The sequence below is a fragment of the Procambarus clarkii genome, chromosome 6 (genome assembly GCF_040958095.1).
Source record: "Procambarus clarkii isolate CNS0578487 chromosome 6, FALCON_Pclarkii_2.0, whole genome shotgun sequence".
Classification (NCBI taxonomy): Eukaryota; Metazoa; Arthropoda; class Malacostraca; order Decapoda; family Cambaridae; genus Procambarus; species Procambarus clarkii.
Window position 1 is genome coordinate 20,925,115 of NC_091155.1, and position 17,188 is coordinate 20,942,302.

Consider the following 17,188-nt stretch of genomic DNA (forward strand, 5'->3'; position numbering starts at 1 on the left):
GGGTGAGCGAGGTTTCCTTCTGGGACGTGGCGATCCAGACCTGTCAATGTTATAGCACACATTAATCATTTCTAATAATACATAAAGGAAAAAGAAAGTGAGAGAGTGTGAGTGAGTGTAATTACTTGTAATTAAAGTGTGGTTACAGAATGAGAACTATGATTGTGGTGTCCCGTCTTCCCAGCACTGTCATACAACACTTTGAAACTACTGACAGTTTTGGCCTCCACCACCACCTCACTTGATATCTACCACTGTTTACAAAAGAAAACTTTCTAATATTTTTTTGGCATCTTTGTTTTCTTGGCTTGAATCTATGATCTCTTGATCGTGAAGTTGCTAGTTTCAGGAATTCCTCTTTGTCAAGTTGGTCGATGCCTGTTCGTATTTTGTAATCGGTGGTCATGTCACCTCTTTTTCTATCTTCTAGTTTTGGCATATTTAATGCCTCTAGCCTCTCGTAGCTGGTTGTTACCTGGTTCATTACCTGGTTGATGGGGTTCTGGGAGTTCTTCTACTCCCCAAGCCCGGCCCGAGGCCAGGCTCGACTTGTGAGAGTTTGGTCCACCAGGCTGTTGCTTGGAGTGGCCCGCAGGCCCACATACCCACCACAGCCTGGTTGGTCCGGCACTCCTTGGAGGAATAAATCTAGTTTCCTCTTGAAAATGTCCACGGTTGTTCCGGCAATATTTCTTATGCTTGCTGGGAGGACGTTGAACAACCGCGGACCTCTGATGTTTATACAGTGTTCTCTGATTGTGCCTATGGCACCTCTGCTCTTCATTGGTTCTATTCTACATTTTCTTCCATGTCGTTCACTCCAGTACGTTGTTCTTTTACTGTGTAGATTTGGTACTTGGCCCTCCAGTATCTTCCAGGTGTATATTATTTGATATCTCTCTCGTCTTCTTTCTAGTGAAAGAAAGCTCTAGCTCTTGTTTTTCCATTCTGGAAGCCATTTTGTAGCGTGCCTTTGCAACTTTTCCAGTTTATTTGTGCTTCTCGAGATATGGGCACCATACAACTGCTGCATATTTCAATTTTGGTCTCACAAAGGTCATGAACAATTTCATGACTATCCATGTAATTGAAAGCAAGTCTGAAGTTGGAAAGCGATGCATGCACTCCTCTCACAGTGTTCTTTATATGTTCCTCTGGCAACAGTTTACTATCCAAAACCACCCCTAGATCTCGTTCTTTCTTAGAGTTCCCTAATTTCTTTCCTCATAATTTGTAAATTGTGTGGTCTATTTTCTCCAATTTCAAATTCCATAACAAGGCATTTATTCACACTGAACTCTATTTGGCACTTGTTGCTCCAAACATTTATTTTATTTAGATCAATTTGAAGGGAATTACAATTTATGCCTCCTATCTTCCCCAGTATTTTAGCATCATCCACAAACATGTTCATATACTTCTCTATTGCTTCTGGTAGATCGTTTATGTAGATGATGAACAATACTGGTGCAAGAACTGAACCCTGTGGTACTTTGCTAGTAGCACTCCTCCAGTCAAGATACATGCCTCTTATTATCCCCGTCATCTGTCTGTCAGAAAATTTTTCACTCATGTCAGAAGTCTCCCTGTCACCCACCAGCATATTCTAGTTTGGGTTTTTTTTATTCTAGTATTATTCATATTCTAGTTCCTAATGGGGGGTTTGTTTTGTTATGCCTATCTTTGTGGGTGCCTAGCCCCGGTCGATGGCAGATAAGAAAAAACCCCAACCACGGGTTTTTCCAGGGCCATTGCTCCCTGAAACCTCTCTGAAGGGGCCAGGTTCTGGCTCATGGTCCCTGGTAGGTCTGAACTCCATAGCTAATGTCCCAGTCTAATATAACATACATTAGCCCGATAAGCTCCAGGGAGCCGTAGGGGCTCCCCTCAGAAAATACGGTTGGTCACGTATTCCCCAAAAAACAGCCTACTAGAGCCAGGTGCAATACATACATAAGCATTCAGCTAGCTACATAATCTCCCCATTTACATGCCTTGTAGTGGCACCCAAGTCATGGACTAGTTGAAAGCTACTCCATTTCTAGCCACTAGTTAGAAATGTGACTAGACATGAAATCATCTACCTGGCTAAGTTAGCAATAAGACTGTCCAATCAGAGGCCATCTGAGCCCCATAGGACCGGGAGACCAAGGTGAGCTGCGAGCCACAACCCCAGGTGCCCTGGGCCGCCACTAGCAGCCAGATTTGTCCACTTGCAACAAAATATAGTTTGCCTTGTTTTCCCCTTATCATTTTTAGTTTTTCTAGCGTTAATTTGTTTTGCTTTGACTTTTGGTCAATTTTCCTCAGTTTTGGGTATATCTTTGATCGCCAAGCTCCCATCACATTGTATTGACAGCAAGATTCTGGTAATGGCTCCTGGTAGGGATGTGGATCTTGGAATCTGGCACAATCCTTAAGAGGGTCTATCAGAAAATACTGTAGATTACACAAGATCATCTCTTCAAAACCATACTTTATGTTGTTAATTCAAGATTTCAAACAGCTTAATTTGGATCTAATCTCCAGTAGTTGGAATTTGTTAATAATCATTTATAATTATAAGCTAGGTTAAAAGTACTGTAAAGTCAGGTTATCCTTAAAAGTTCGGAACCAAGTCCAATAAGTCTGGAATGCATCATCACTCCTGACGACATTTGCCATGCGATTGCTGACAGGGTGCCTGTCTGCATATCTAAAGGGTGCCTGTCTGCATATCTATGTCAATCATAATGGTGGACACATTGTACACATTATGCAAAGAAAATCAAATAATAAGCAAAACCAGTTTTATCATTTCATTTTATAGCTGCAGTCTTATGATACAAATATTAAAGTCACTAGTCAGAAAATGTTTAATACATGTACACTTGTAATGTTTGTGTGCACAATAGTGTCAACAAATAAAGTGTCCTGCACCCAAGTGTGAATCTGTAGAACGGTACCGTATACAACTTTGTACATTATCCTAATCACTGACCTTGAGCGAGACTTTGAGGGCTTTTTGGGCTTGGGTTTCTTCTCGTGGCTCTGACTACGACTTTTTTCTGCATTGGCCTTGAATGTAGATCTGTTGATAAAGAACAGATGGTATAAACAACCAAATTTAATAATGATAATGATAAACTAAGCAAACAGTTTTTTCTGCATTATCCCACTCAGCTGCTTCTTAAGTTAAGATCCTACCGACATCTGGGTTAGGATCTGGTACCATAAGAGTAGGTCAAAATTCCACACCCCCAAAGTGAGAAATTTGTCAAAGTCCCCCACTGGGTAATACTGGCAATATACATACTGCAGAATACTCAGTCCAGCCCAGCATAGAGACAGAAAATTCCAACTCTTAAATTTTTTTCAAGTACAATTTGTTGTAAAAGACAAAGGTCTAATTCTAGCTAACTACCACACTGCACTAGGCCACTATTCCCCACTGCCAACATGTTACAGAACTGAAACCACAATATTGTAGTTGTATCTGAATACATTTGACTTAACCATGCAATACTACAGTTTTACAAAAGCTTAATATGACAATTTTCATTGCAAGAAGATGCTTTACAGAGAGACTTGGGTTTACTGTGCCAATATGTGGTGCTGTGAGTACCAGGGGCCAGATTCACGAATGCACTTACGAACCTGTACATCTTTTCTCAATCTTTGGCGGCTTTGTTTACAATTATTAAACAGTTAATGAGCTCCGAAGCACCAGGAGGCTGTTTATAACAATAACAACAGTTGATTGGGAAGTTTTCATGCTTGTAAACTGTTTAATAAATGTAACCAAAGCCGTCAAAGATTGAGGAAAGATGTACACGTTCGTAAGTACTTGCGTAAGTGCTTTCGTGAATCTGGACCCTGCAAACTACTTAATTTTCCTCTTTAAATCATGATGGCTCTTGCTAGTGTACATTGTTATCATGGATTTAAAACTCTGCAGAGGAACGACATTTATAACTGCAAACCGAGCTGCATTCCATGACATATTTTAATGTGCTGATGCTGGACCGAGCGCTGCACTGCCTGGTAGCACCATTTAGCACTATTGGATTCTAGTTAGTTTTGTTTGTTTGTTTTTCTTTAGTCATTTTATTTTGATTGTGAATTGTTTGGCATTTTAGCTGTTCTTGAGGCTTGTGAACCCAGCAATTGTCTTAAAAGCTTTTCTAACATTTTGGATGCTTTCCCAGTGAAGAGGCAAAATGTGCTCTGTGTGGCTCATGTAACTGGGCCAGTTTTTGCCTCTGGTCCCTGGTAGACCAAATGAACTCGTGCAACTGATGTGAATGGTAGATTGGAGCAATCTATTTACAAGAAGCCATCGGGGCTCTACCAGAAAGAGGTGTTTCAGTACATTAATGCTGGGTTATTATGTTGCATATTTTTTCTTCATTGTTTCAAAGGTGATTTGACCAAGACTTTAACATCTTGGAGCACATATCCTCATTTATTGGCATATACAGTTTAAAGGAAATCAATAAATAAATACCATGCCCATGTCTCGCACCTTAGAAACTTGTTGTTATACATTTTCTTTTAATTTCTTATTTTTAATGTTCCACTTCAAATTTGGGGAGTCTTAAATTTCACATATTTAGGAATTAGTTCTCTTATTATGTGAAAATATTTTATGACTGATGCATAAACGTTTGAATTTACATTTTCAAAAGTGTCAATTTAAACAAATTTTATCAACACACACAACCAGCGTTGAATGTAATAAAACACTAATTTCCAAGTGACCCTAGTGGCTTCCTGAAGCTAGCATTTCCAATGTGTGTGTTTACTAGTTGTGTTTACTGGTTGTGTTTTTGCGGGGGTTGAGCTTTGCTCTTTCGGCCCGCCTCTCAACTGTCAATCAACTGTTTACTACTTTTTTTTTTTTTTTTTTTCTCCACACCACACACACACCCCCCAGGAAGCAGCCCGTGACAGCTGACTAACTCCCAGGTACCTATTGACTGCTAGGTAACAGGGGCACTTAGGGTGAAAGAAACTTTGCCCATTTGTTTCTGCCTCGTGCGGGAATCGAACCCGCGCCACAGAATTACGAGTCCTGCGCGTTATCCACCAGGCTACGAGGCCCCCCTGTGTGTTATCAGTCATGTAGTTCTCTGGCTTCCCCGGGACCAGAGCCAGAACCTGGTCCCCCCTCACAAAGGCACAGGGAGCTGTGGCATTTATATATTAACACTTTTGGGGACCGATGTCGCTTGAGAGCGGCAGCCATTTTTCTCTTGAATCCGCGAAAGTGTTGGGCGCTCACGGCTAGTGATCGACGTAGTTTTTTATTTCGTGCCGGTGTAACGCATCCTTGTGTGACATTTTATGCTTATGTTCTTCTAGAACATTCTATTGCGAACACATTGCTACAAAAATGAAATACGTACATCAAAAATTAAGGTCAGAACAGTGAAAAAGAGTATACACTTTTCAATAGGTCTCGCCGATGTGCTGTCGGGTGTGCGGTAACGGGTAACACTTCGGCCACTTCCCACACTCTTGCAGGTGGGCCGCGATCATGATTCTACATTTATATGCATATGTCTGCGTGGGGAATTTTATTGCGCTCTCAGTGATACCAAATTTAACGCTGTAGGACAAGCGTGGAGTTGACAACCCTGCAAAGAGTAGAAATATTTCGTCCCTGTTTGGAGCTCACGGCTAGTGATTGACGTAGTTCTTTATTTGGTGCCGGTCTAACACATCCTTGTGCGACATTTTATACTTATGTTCTTATATCCCATTGTGATGGGATCCCTGGATTTGAAAGTTCTCGTAATCCATCCAATCATTTTTCTGGCTGATGCAATATTTGCTTGGTTATGCTCCCTAAACGTTAGGTCGTCAGACATCATTATTCCCAAATCCTTTACATGCTGCTTTCCTACTATGGGCACATTTGATTGTGTTTTGTACCCTGTATTATGTTTAAGGTCCTCATTTTTACTGTACCTGAGTACCTGGAATTTATAACTGTTAAACATCATGTTATTTTCTGTTGGCCAGTTGAAAACTTTATTAATATCTGCTTGAAGTTTTTCAATGTCTTCAACCGAGGTAATTTTCATGCTGATTTTTGTGTCATCTGCAAAGGATGCATTTTTTTTTCTTTTTAGTGTTTAAGTGAAGCATACCACTTCACTACCACCTGCTGTGTATTTCCACAGAACATTCTCACATAACACAAACTGCAGCGGCCCCCCACCAATGCCACAAAAACAAAGAACACAAGGCGATAGAGGAATAAGGTGGCGATCGAGAGAAACTAAAACAGAAGAGAAAAACTAAACCAAATGAAGGACAGCAAAGAGGAAGAAAGAGCGTGGTGAGCATCAGGCTGTGAGAAGCTGCATCGAACAGCCTGATGGATCAGACCAACAACCAGGAAGCTGGTCTGGGGACATGATCACCGGAATCTTCAACAGAAGGTAGTCAACCGTTATCTAATGGCTCTTTTGGTGCTTTGTTTTCATAAATCATGAAGTACTGTACTATGTATTGTCTAGCCTGCTTTTCAGAGTGCTTTCCCAGTGAGGATGATGGCAACAATCCCCTGCTCTCTGTGCCTATGAGGGAGTCAGGTTCTGGCTCTAGGTCCCCACAGCATGCCAAGACAACTCCAAAGACTGATTAAGACTGATGTGACTGTATGAGACTTATGCCCCACTTTAGGACGCAAGTGGAACTTGCTCAGAAAATGATCATTCTGTTATGTACCTTAGAGCATAGATAACATTTGTATGCAATCAGAATCATTGTTCATATACCTAAATTTGCAGAAACACGTATTATTTGCTATGACATTTGGCGTCAGCCAAAACAAAAGGTCAAATACTGTATTCTGAGTTCTAGACTGTTAGAGAATCTGGATTTCACTTAGAATGATATATATATATATTCTTTCTTAAATACAGAGTATGTAAATGGCAACTCTAGTTGCCATTTACTGGGTCGTTCTTTAGTATACTGTATATCTTTACATAATACATGCATGCATGTATATAAATAAGTATATGTAGACAGGTATTGAAGTCTTTTGGGGCAAATACCATATAAAAGGTTCCAGCACATTAGCTGAAGGATTAATATTACTATTTACCTAACCAATAAGAACTTTTCAAGCATTATAGCTATATTTTGGTCACTTAAATATTTAATAAAATTAAGTGTACAACTCACCTGGCATCCTCCTTTTTGTCTTTGTCCTTCTCCTTTTCTCTAAATTATAAAAGAAACAAGATGTTATGTAATAATCAAGTGAATATAGTATACTATGCAAGTCAAGCAAAGCATTATCATATGTTTTGTGATCAAGCAAGGTCATATATATGTGAGTAATGTGATTTTTTATATATTTCTAAACAACAACTAGTAGACTAAACTTTACATCACAATTGTGCAAATAATCAGCTTTCAATTTTCACTTAATTATGAATTCAAGTAATCCCAAACCTGCCAAATCCTCTGCAGCGCCAGCCACACCGCCGCAAACTCCCACGCCATGCCGTGAGCCCAACACATAGACAACACCCACCACCTCTGCCCGGACTGGTAAGCATTGGTCACAAAGCCCCTACTGACAGACGAGGCATCCGTGAACACATCGAGCGAGGGAAGAGGAAAGCGCCATGACACCGAAAAACCCAAAGAGGAAGCCTGTGGCGCAGCAACCGACCTAGGAACACTGGGGGGTCAAACCCAGCGAGAGCGGTGAAAAAAAGCTGTCCCAAAAATACCAGAAAATCTTCTGAAGCCAAACCCTGTCCAGTGGATAAACCGCTAGGCAAAGTTCAGGCTCCCGCACAGCTGTGGGAGGCTCGAGGCAAAGTTCAGGCTCGAGAAACCGCCGAGTGACCCGGGTATCCTTTAAAAGCAGCCGATGGCGAGACTGCAGCCGGAGCAAGGCCGCTCCGGCCTTGCTCCGGCTTGTTTCAAATCTCCAATTTGTTTCAAATCCAAGTACACTGCCTATATGGGAACATAATTTGAGTGGCAGTGGTGTTAGTGGCGTTATGTCGACTTCAATTTAATCGGAAGAACTTTATAAATTGTCACCCACACTTCCATGGAATATAAACATTCCATTCAATGTACCATAACCATAGAAAAAGTACCATAGCCTTTCTCAAGATTCATATGGCTCTTGCTCAGCCTTAACATTTAAAGTTAGTCAATATGCCTCTTCATTTTCATGATAGTAAAAGGAAACCAGTCAAAAGGAAAGAAAAGAGAAAAAAAAAAAAAAAAAAAAAAAAAAAAAAAAAAAAGATGAAAAAGATCATAGCTTACTTTGGTTTATTCTCCTTATCTCTAGACCTTGAGCGTGATGATGACGACGAGGAGGAGGAGGAGGATGAACGTGAAGATGAACTGCTGCTGGAGGAGCTGTCTGAACTGCCCGAAGATCCAGAAGAACTTCTTGACGAACTATAAAAATACATGTAAATATAATTTTAGCAATGTCAGTACATTAATGCCTATTTGTTATTAATATTTTCCTAGTCTATAGAGAACAACAAAATTAAGTTTGATTATTAACCTACACATCAAAATATCTATAGCTTTAACATGCGTTATTAAAGAGAAAGACACCATTTTATATACTGTAACACCCAGGACCTCCCCCCCCTTAGAGTTCACACCCAGGGAAGCCTTCTCCAAGAGGTCAGCCCAGATGACCTCCGGTTTATCTTGTATATTGATTATAAATTCCTGGGTTAGTCTTAGTCAGCATAGTTTCAAGTATGTAATATTTCATGCAAGGAAATTAGACTCCAGATTCTTATGTGTAAACATCCCTGGATCTCCCCCTTTTGGCCAGGTCAGAGGTCAGTCACATGTAATTAATAACTCCTCTCTTGAAGAGTGTAGGGTGAATGTCAAACAAGCTTATTTAAATATTTCTTGAGTGTTTGTACACTTTTGGTGGGTAGCAACAGCAGATCTCCCCCTCCCCCCTGTGGGGGGTTGTATATAGAGGGCCTGTAGGAACATAGGGAGGGCAGAGTGCGGTACACCGGGATCGAGAGCGGGGCTGTGAAGAACATCTCAGCCAGGGAGAGACAGATAGCTTAAGGTAATGTGTGTGATCTCTGAGTTTTGTTCCATGTCCAAAGTTCTTAACTTTTTGCCAGTGTTAGGGTAGGATTTATAATTGGTGATTGACATAATTTTGGTCTCAATAAACTCATGTTAAATTTCCCGTCTGTGTCAATTGTTGAATCCTCTTAGCCTTTTGGATATAGTGGCTGACAACCGTTTTCATAATTAATGACAGTCATAGAAAGTACTCTCCAAGTCAAGCAATGTTTCTTGCCTCGTTGCTTGATATAGTCTCAATGGTCAAAGGCAGATGGTGGCAGCGTATTTAATCCTTGTGTTAGCATTTCCTTATTGGCAGTGTATCTTTTGGTTCCGGTGTAACCATCATATGTCAGCTCACATTACCGTGTTTTATAACAGTGTTATCAAGTGCAACCGATGAGGAAGTGTTACTCAGGATTAGTAGTGTTCCATTAAAGGGGTACATTTTAGAGTGGTGTTACAATACGGTAAATGAACAGTATAGATGAACCCTGTGGAAAATATCTCATGTTGACACCCAACACACACATCTGAAAACTAAGAGCATCATCATTTTGGTACATCCTGGACCATTATCAAGACATGATAATGGTCCAGGACAATTCGAAACATGCTCAGTTCTTTATTTTCGGATGCGTGGGTTGGGTGTCAACTCTTCAGCCACATTACTGTGACTCGTCACCTACACATCTCTCATATGCGGCCCTGTCGGCAAAAGTGTAAAAGTACCATAAACAGAAGTTTAAACTTGGACATAATATTCTTTTATACAGTATACCCAACAGGTCTCAGTTATTTAGCAAATGGATGAAGTTTAGCAGGGAGACTGGTGGATGGGTAAATGTTAAAGATATGGAGAACATTAAAATGTAGAGAGATCATTAGAAGTACTGTAGCTGGAAAAAATATTTTTTAAAGTGTAATACATGAGAAGAGGTGCTAATGTGAACATGATTGGATTTGATGGTATGAGAAGAGTGGAAGATCATATAGCAGCCTGTACTGTATGACGGAAAAGGTGAAGAAGCTGATATGTGGAAAAGTTCCTGGTGTTGATTAGGTAGCAATATATGTAAATGATTAAATGTTAAGAAAGAAAAGAAATGGAGAGTGTGTATACAGTACATGCCAGAAGACATGAAAGATTGGTAATGTGCCAAATGATTGAAATAGAAGTAACTTTACCATTACAGTGGAACCTCAACTTACGAATGCCCCCTATTTACAAATTTTTCGGGTTACGCATTCAATTTCACATTTGAATGAATGTGATGTGCAAGAAGCAACATCAACAAACTGGAAAAGGTGCAAAATGTTTCCCAGAACTAACGGACAAGAACTACGAGGTGAGGTTAGAGGCATTAAATAATTTTAATTTAATTTAATGCCCCTAATTTTATGTCACATCTTAACACACCCTATGCTAAAACAGCATAACCTAACACAGCCTAACCTGATGATATAGGGTTCATCAAACATAAAACTATGGTTCAGCATGACTAGGCAAGACTCACCCCGAAGCCCACCCAGCCTTACCTTCTACTGGAGCTGCTATCACTGCTCGACGACTTCTTGCGTGGTTTCTTCTCCTTGTCTCGTGATTTCCTCTCTTTCTCCGAGCCGCTGGTGGAAGCTGACCGACTACGACTCCTACTGAGAACCCTGAAATGCCAGAATTAAAATATGACAGGGTCTCGGTAGTACTGTTGTCATTGTTCTCAACTCACAGAAGGCAATCCCAGGTTCAAATCCCGGGAGGGACAGAAATAGTCGGGCATGTTTCTAAGCACCTAATGTTCTATTCAAAAAGCAGTAAATAGGTACCCAAGAGTTAATATTATTATTATTAATAACAATAATATTATTTATTATTAACATTATTAATAACAATAATATTTATTATTAACATTATTAATAAATAATAATAATAATTTATTCAGGTAAAAGTACAAACAAAATGAGTTACAAGCAGAATGTTTGATCCTACTTCTATTATGTTAAGCGGTAATTGGTTTAACAAATCAACATGCACAGTGTTTGGGCAAGATGTGGTAAAAAAATGTAAAAACTACGACTTAAAACCAAGATCAAAATAATGAATTGAACTGAAGCAGAAAAAAAGAATGACAATAATTACATGTTGACTGGAACAGCAGAAATTACAGAACTGTTGAACTTGAACAGAACTTGCAACAGAACTGCAAAAGTAATTTTAACTAAACAGACTACTGTACAATTTTCATTAAGTTTATACATGGCATATATCAGCAGTTATTCAAGTTAAGTCATTAATAATTATTGTTTGATAATAGCAAGACATAGGTTGACATTTAAAGAGGTAAGGTAGGGTACATGGAGTTTATTAGGTAGTACAGTACTTAGTTTTTCTCTTAAACTGGGGGAGAGAGGTATAGCCTTTGACATGATTGGGAAAGTCATTCCACATTCTGGGTCCCTTAATTTGCAGAGCATTTCTAGTGTGGTTAAGTCACACACTTGGAATATCAAATATGTATTTGTTTCTAGTGTGGTGCCCATGGGTTCTGTTACAACCTTCTAGAAAGCTTTTAAGGTCAGGATTGGTATTACAGTTCAGAGTTTTAAATATATAGAATACACTTGAGAAGATGTGCACCGACTTAATATCTAACATATTCAAAGATTTAAGTAAGGGTACCGAGTGCTGTCTGGGGGCCAGAGTTTGATATTGCTCTAATAGCAGCTCTGTGTTGAGTAATTAGAAGACATAGATGATTTTGGGTAGTAGAACCCCAAGCACTAATACCATAATTGAGGTAAGGATAGATGATAGAGTAATAGAGCGTCACCAGGGCAGAGCGAGGTACATAATATCTGATCTTAGAAAGAATGCCAAACAGTTTTAGCTATACTTTATGTACACAGTATTTTGAATGTGTCCCTGAAAATTCAGCTTGTTATCGATAAGGACACCAAGGAATTTACCATCTACTTTGTTACTAATTTGGAAATTGTTAACTCTTAGATTAATTTGATTTGAGATTTTATTGACATAATATAGAAGGTTTTGTCAAAGTTAAGGGCGAGTTTGTTAGCAGCTAGCCAAAGACGAACTTTATTTAGTTCAATATTCACTAACATTCTGAGTAAGAGAGTCAGGACTGGAAAAAAGTTAGGTTGTGTCATTAGTCAGTCAACTGTTGTGGGGATGCATCTCCTTAACAGTTAACTAACTCCTGGATGCCTATTTACTGCTAGGTGAACAGAGCCATTAGATGCTAGAAAGCGTGCCTATCCCATACAAAATGAATTAAAATATGAATCAGCCACCATTTGTACACAGACCCTCGGTAGAGGCGTTGGGGGGGGGGGGGGAGACCAGCCCGCTCTGTATCATGGTAAATGTCGTCAGCTACGTTCACTTGACACTGCTATCACATGGGGGAGATGCCTTGGGGGTGTTGGGAGTGCGTGAGACATGAGGGAGGTGAGAGATGAGAGAGGTAGACACTCACATGTTGCGTGAAGACCTGGACACAGCGCCGCCAGCAACGTCTCTCTGATCACAGTATTCCTCACGCTTGTACAGTGATGCCAGACCTCAATTTCTGAAAGTAGCGAGAGGAAAGTCTAGAAGTCGCGAATTTGTAATTAAAGTAGCCCAATATTTTGTTTAGTGACTCATATAGTTGTCAGAATTAATATATTTTAATAAGAACATAGGCAACTGCAGAAGGCCTATTGGCCCATACGAGGCAGCTCCTATCTATAACCTCCCAATCCCACTCATATACATGTCCAACCCGCGCTTGAAACAATCGAGGGACCCCACCTCCACCACGTTACGCGGTAATTGGTTCCACAAATCAACAACCCTGTTACCTAACCAGTATTTACCCAAGTCTTTCCTAAATCTAAATTTATCCAATTTATACCCATTGTTTCGTGTTCTGTCTCATAGAGTGCACTACATGATTCAATGGTTGTAATAATATTATCACTCCATATATATACTAAAAAAGATCATAGTATGATAACTTAGCACTAGAAAACGGTCGGTATACTTTCTAAAATCAGTTTTTTTTAACATCCTTATGGATAACGTCGTTACCATGACATTTGCAGAAGGGTTTAAATTGATAAGCTATGCTGATGATATAGCATGCTTTCATCTTACAATATGTACACACAATGAAGCAAATAGTTATCTTCACTCACAGCTGACAAAAACTTTGCATAACTAACAGCATAATCAAAACAGATCTCACAGTATGCCATGTGATTACCCATTGGAATGTGAAATAATTCACTGTATCGGGGAACAGGAAGCCAGAGTGTATTCATACAGGCTAGGCTTTTTAATGAGGCCTAACTTGCAGACAAAATTAACCCAACGTGCAGGCGATGAGCCACAATAACGTGGCTGAAGATATGAAACTAAAACTCACCAGAAAATGAGGAGACGACGACGATTATCAAGTCTATTGTGATGGGAGCGAGGTTGTTATCGTTTTAGATTTAGCTACTCAGAACGAAATGTCCATGTAGCACAGGCTATCGTGAGCCCGAAGAAGGGAGCGAACTTGAACTGTAACCAGAGGGAGCGAGATTGATTGATGAAAATTAAGCCACTCAAAAGGTGACACGGGCATTAAGTAAGGCAACGGAGAGGTGAGGAGGAGGAAATTCTTAGAGGAACATAAGAACAAAGGTAACTGCAGAAGGCAGTTAGTTACCTTTGGCTCCCACTCAATCCTACTCATATACATGTCCAACCCACGCTTGAAACAATATCCTCATCTCCACTACGTTGCGCGGTAATTGGTTCCACAAATCAACAACCCCTGTTACCGAACCAGTATTTACCCAAGACTTTCCTAAATCTAAATTTATCCAATTTATACCCATTGTTTCATGTTCTGTCTTGTATTGATACTTTTGTGCAAATTCCAGCGAATGCAAATTAAGCTTTGTTAATCTTTCTTCATATGAAAGATTTCTAATTTGGGGAATTAACTTAGTCATCCTACGATGGACACGTTCAAGTGAATTTATATCCATTCTAAAGTACGGCGACCAAAACTGAACTGCATAATCTAAATGGGGCCTAACCAGAGCAAGATATAGCTGAAAAACCACACCAGGTGTCTTGTTACTAACGCTTCGATTAATAAATCCCAGTGTTCTATTTGCCTTATTACGAATATTCATACATTGATCCTTTGGTTTTAAATTCTTACTAATCATAACTCCTGCTTGTTTGAGACTGCCGGCGATAGTTACATGCACATCACCGCCATCTACACTAAGCCTGGCCCGCCTATATAAGCAGCTCACCACCGGCCAGTCTTTCACGGGAGACATTTCCCGTCACGCAGGGTGCAGTCGCACCTCCATAGATCTCCAGTATCGGCTCTTGATACTGGTAATGGCTCAAAAGGGCCGCCACTTACGGGCTATTCATGCCCGTGCCACCTTTTAGGTGGCTTAATCTTTATCAATCGGCCAGTCTTATCTTGGGTGGCTTAATCTTTATCAATCGGCCAGTCTTATCTTGAGTGGCTTAATCTTTATCAAACGTTGTTATATATTGTTATAGATTCAGCTATACTTGTTCAGCTACTCAGAACAAGTTCCAAGTAGCTCGGGCTATGGTGAGTCCGTAACTTACCTGGCACAGGAGCGGGGCAAGTAGCACGGGCCATGGTGAGCCCGTAGTGGATTTACCTGGCACAAGAGCCTAGTTTTATCAACTTTGTTGTTGTTAGAGATTTAGCTACTCAGGACGAAGTGTCCATGTAGCACGGGCTATGGTGAGCCCGTAATTTTATCAATCAATCGGCCAATCTTTCATACTTACCACAGGAGGTACCGTGATCACGGCTAGTCTTCAGAATACGCTTCGTGCTCTCAAGCTATAACATGTACTGTAGCCTTCCCAGGAAACAGTAGATGCGTACAGCTTTTTGTATATTGTATTATTTTGCACCTCTCTTTGCCCTTAACGTAACGGTCACATGTTTGTTTCTTTTGCATTTTGTATTGTGTATCGCCAAGTAGAATATGGGAATTGTTATATTGTTAGTCATTTTTGTTATATTAAATATTAAACGTTTTTCATTCTTTTGGAATTTACCCGCAGCTCTCACACAGTAAAGAGGTCAGAAGCAGTCTTATGTACTTTATTTTTTTTTTTATGTGACTGGCATTTCACCTGCCGGAGTAGCCACTGCTCTATTCTTTCAGATTAACGTCACACCAAGAAATGCTATGATGGAGATAATGAGGAAGGAATTGAATCTGAAGAGTATTTGGGATAGAATTTCAAAGATAAATGTAGCCTCTGCCATTAGATTAATGAGAGGTGGGGAAGCTAATAAATTAATCCTCTTAGTTCAATGGTGGGAAGTGATGAATAATGTATGTTAAAGTACAATAAGAGAGCATATATATATGATCAGTACCTTATGTTCTAATGTTACAAAGTATGATGTTATTCCAAAATGCATTGCTTTGCGTAAGTGATAATTCACGCCACCATGGGGTGTTGCTGTTTTAGATTCAGCTACTCTGAACAAAAAGGTCCAAGTAGCACGGGTTATGGTGTACCCGTATTGGACTTACCTGTCACAGGAGTGGGGGCTATAATTTGCACCATGGAAAGATTGCATCGTAGATGTAGTAATTATTCTCCTGCCAAAGAACAAATGTATGAGATAGGAGAGCTGAGGACAACATATGATTGTATAATTAGAAAATTACCTACAGAAAACACTCTACATGTATATTGTGATGGGTCAGTATCTAGCTAATGCTACTACTTCCTGAGAAGCTGAAGGTAGTATCGTCAGCAAATAATATAGGTTTAAGAATGTTAGAGACATTAGGCAGATCATTGGTGTATATAAGATTAGGGAAGGCCCTAGGATGCTGTGCTGTGGCACTCCTACAGTTAATGGTAGAGTGGGAGATATATCATTGAGGCTACATATTGGTGTCTCATAAGATAGGACTTTTCTTAACAGAAGGAGGATGGTAGAAAAAGAATTAAATGAACATCACACTCGACTTGATAATGGTCCAGGACGGACCAAAACGTCGTCGTCTCATTTTCTGGTGTGTGGTTTAGTCTTCATAGCCCAACTTATTTTTAAATTAGCCCAAAACGTCGCAAGTAGCGAGATTACAAATTTACGAGCGCCGAGCGTTCAAAGGTAGCACAATTTGCTACGTTTAGTCCAATCTGGCAACAATGCTCATGCATCTTATAATATAAACACAACTCCTCCTTGCTTATTATTACAGAAAATTATCTTTATATTTTATAATTAAAATAATTTATTCTTTTAGCGCAAATCAAGCTTTCATAATTCTGTATTTTGAGTATGATTAATATTTACAGAAAACTGTTAAGAAGGTAAACTATAGTAAATACGGCTCCCTGTCCCGCGTTTTACTTGAGTTTGTATCTTTTTTTTTTTTTTTTGAGATATATACAAGAGTTGTTACATTCTTGTACAGCCACTAGTACGCGTAGCGTTTCGGGCAAGTCCTTAATCCCATGGTCCCTGGAATACGATCCCCTGCCGCGAAGAATCGTTTTTTCATCCAAGTACACATTTTACTGTTGCGTTAAACAGAGGCTACAGTTAATTAAGGAATTGCGCCCAGTAAATCCTCCCCGGCCAGGATACGAACCCATGACATAGCGCTCGCGGAACGCCCGGCGAGTGTCTTACCACTACACCACGGAGACTGCATCTCAATAAACACACTTGAACTTGAACTTGTACTTGAGTTTACCTAAGAGCCACTAACACTAATGGCCTCGACGAGGAGTGGAAGTTCGAACTGACTTCCGGAACAAGTGCTTCACTGACGAATTTTTGTTCGAACCACAACGCTGTAAATGCTTCACCCACGTACTACAAATACAAATAATCGCCAAGAGAACCTAAACACCTAACCTAAGCTAAGCCTATATATATGCACAATATGCTATTATAGTATAATATTAATTTGTATTTGAGAAAATTCCCGTTTTGAATGAACAGAATGTAAAAGTTTATGAATGCGTTTGTGGGGTCGACTGCTGGATGGAATGGACTTGAGTCGAGGACGGGTT

At 39.9% G+C, this 17,188-nt stretch overlaps 1 protein-coding gene across 2 annotated transcripts in view; it reads right to left on the reverse strand.

The window, feature by feature from the left end:
* Window positions 1–15,708, reverse strand: part of LOC123753925 (RNA-binding protein with serine-rich domain 1-A) — a 25,337-nt gene extending 9,629 nt beyond the window's left edge. Inside the window, exons 1-7 of one of the 2 annotated variants that reach the window (XM_045735911.2) lie at window positions 15,688–15,706; window positions 12,579–12,671; window positions 10,621–10,746; window positions 8,290–8,427; window positions 7,180–7,218; window positions 2,981–3,070; window positions 1–40 (exon numbers count right to left, since the gene is read on the reverse strand). The exon at window positions 1–40 is cut by the window's left edge and continues 122 nt beyond it. In XM_045735911.2, the coding sequence (XP_045591867.1) occupies window positions 1–40; window positions 2,981–3,070; window positions 7,180–7,218; window positions 8,290–8,427; window positions 10,621–10,746; window positions 12,579–12,580 (435 nt within the window). In that variant the 5' untranslated portion in view covers window positions 12,581–12,671; window positions 15,688–15,706. Of the gene's footprint in view, window positions 41–2,980; window positions 3,071–7,179; window positions 7,219–8,289; window positions 8,428–10,620; window positions 10,747–12,578; window positions 12,672–15,687 lie in introns of both variants that reach the window. The other variant, XM_045735912.2, reaches the window with a different exon arrangement.
* Between the last annotated feature and the right edge of the window lie 1,480 nt (window positions 15,709–17,188).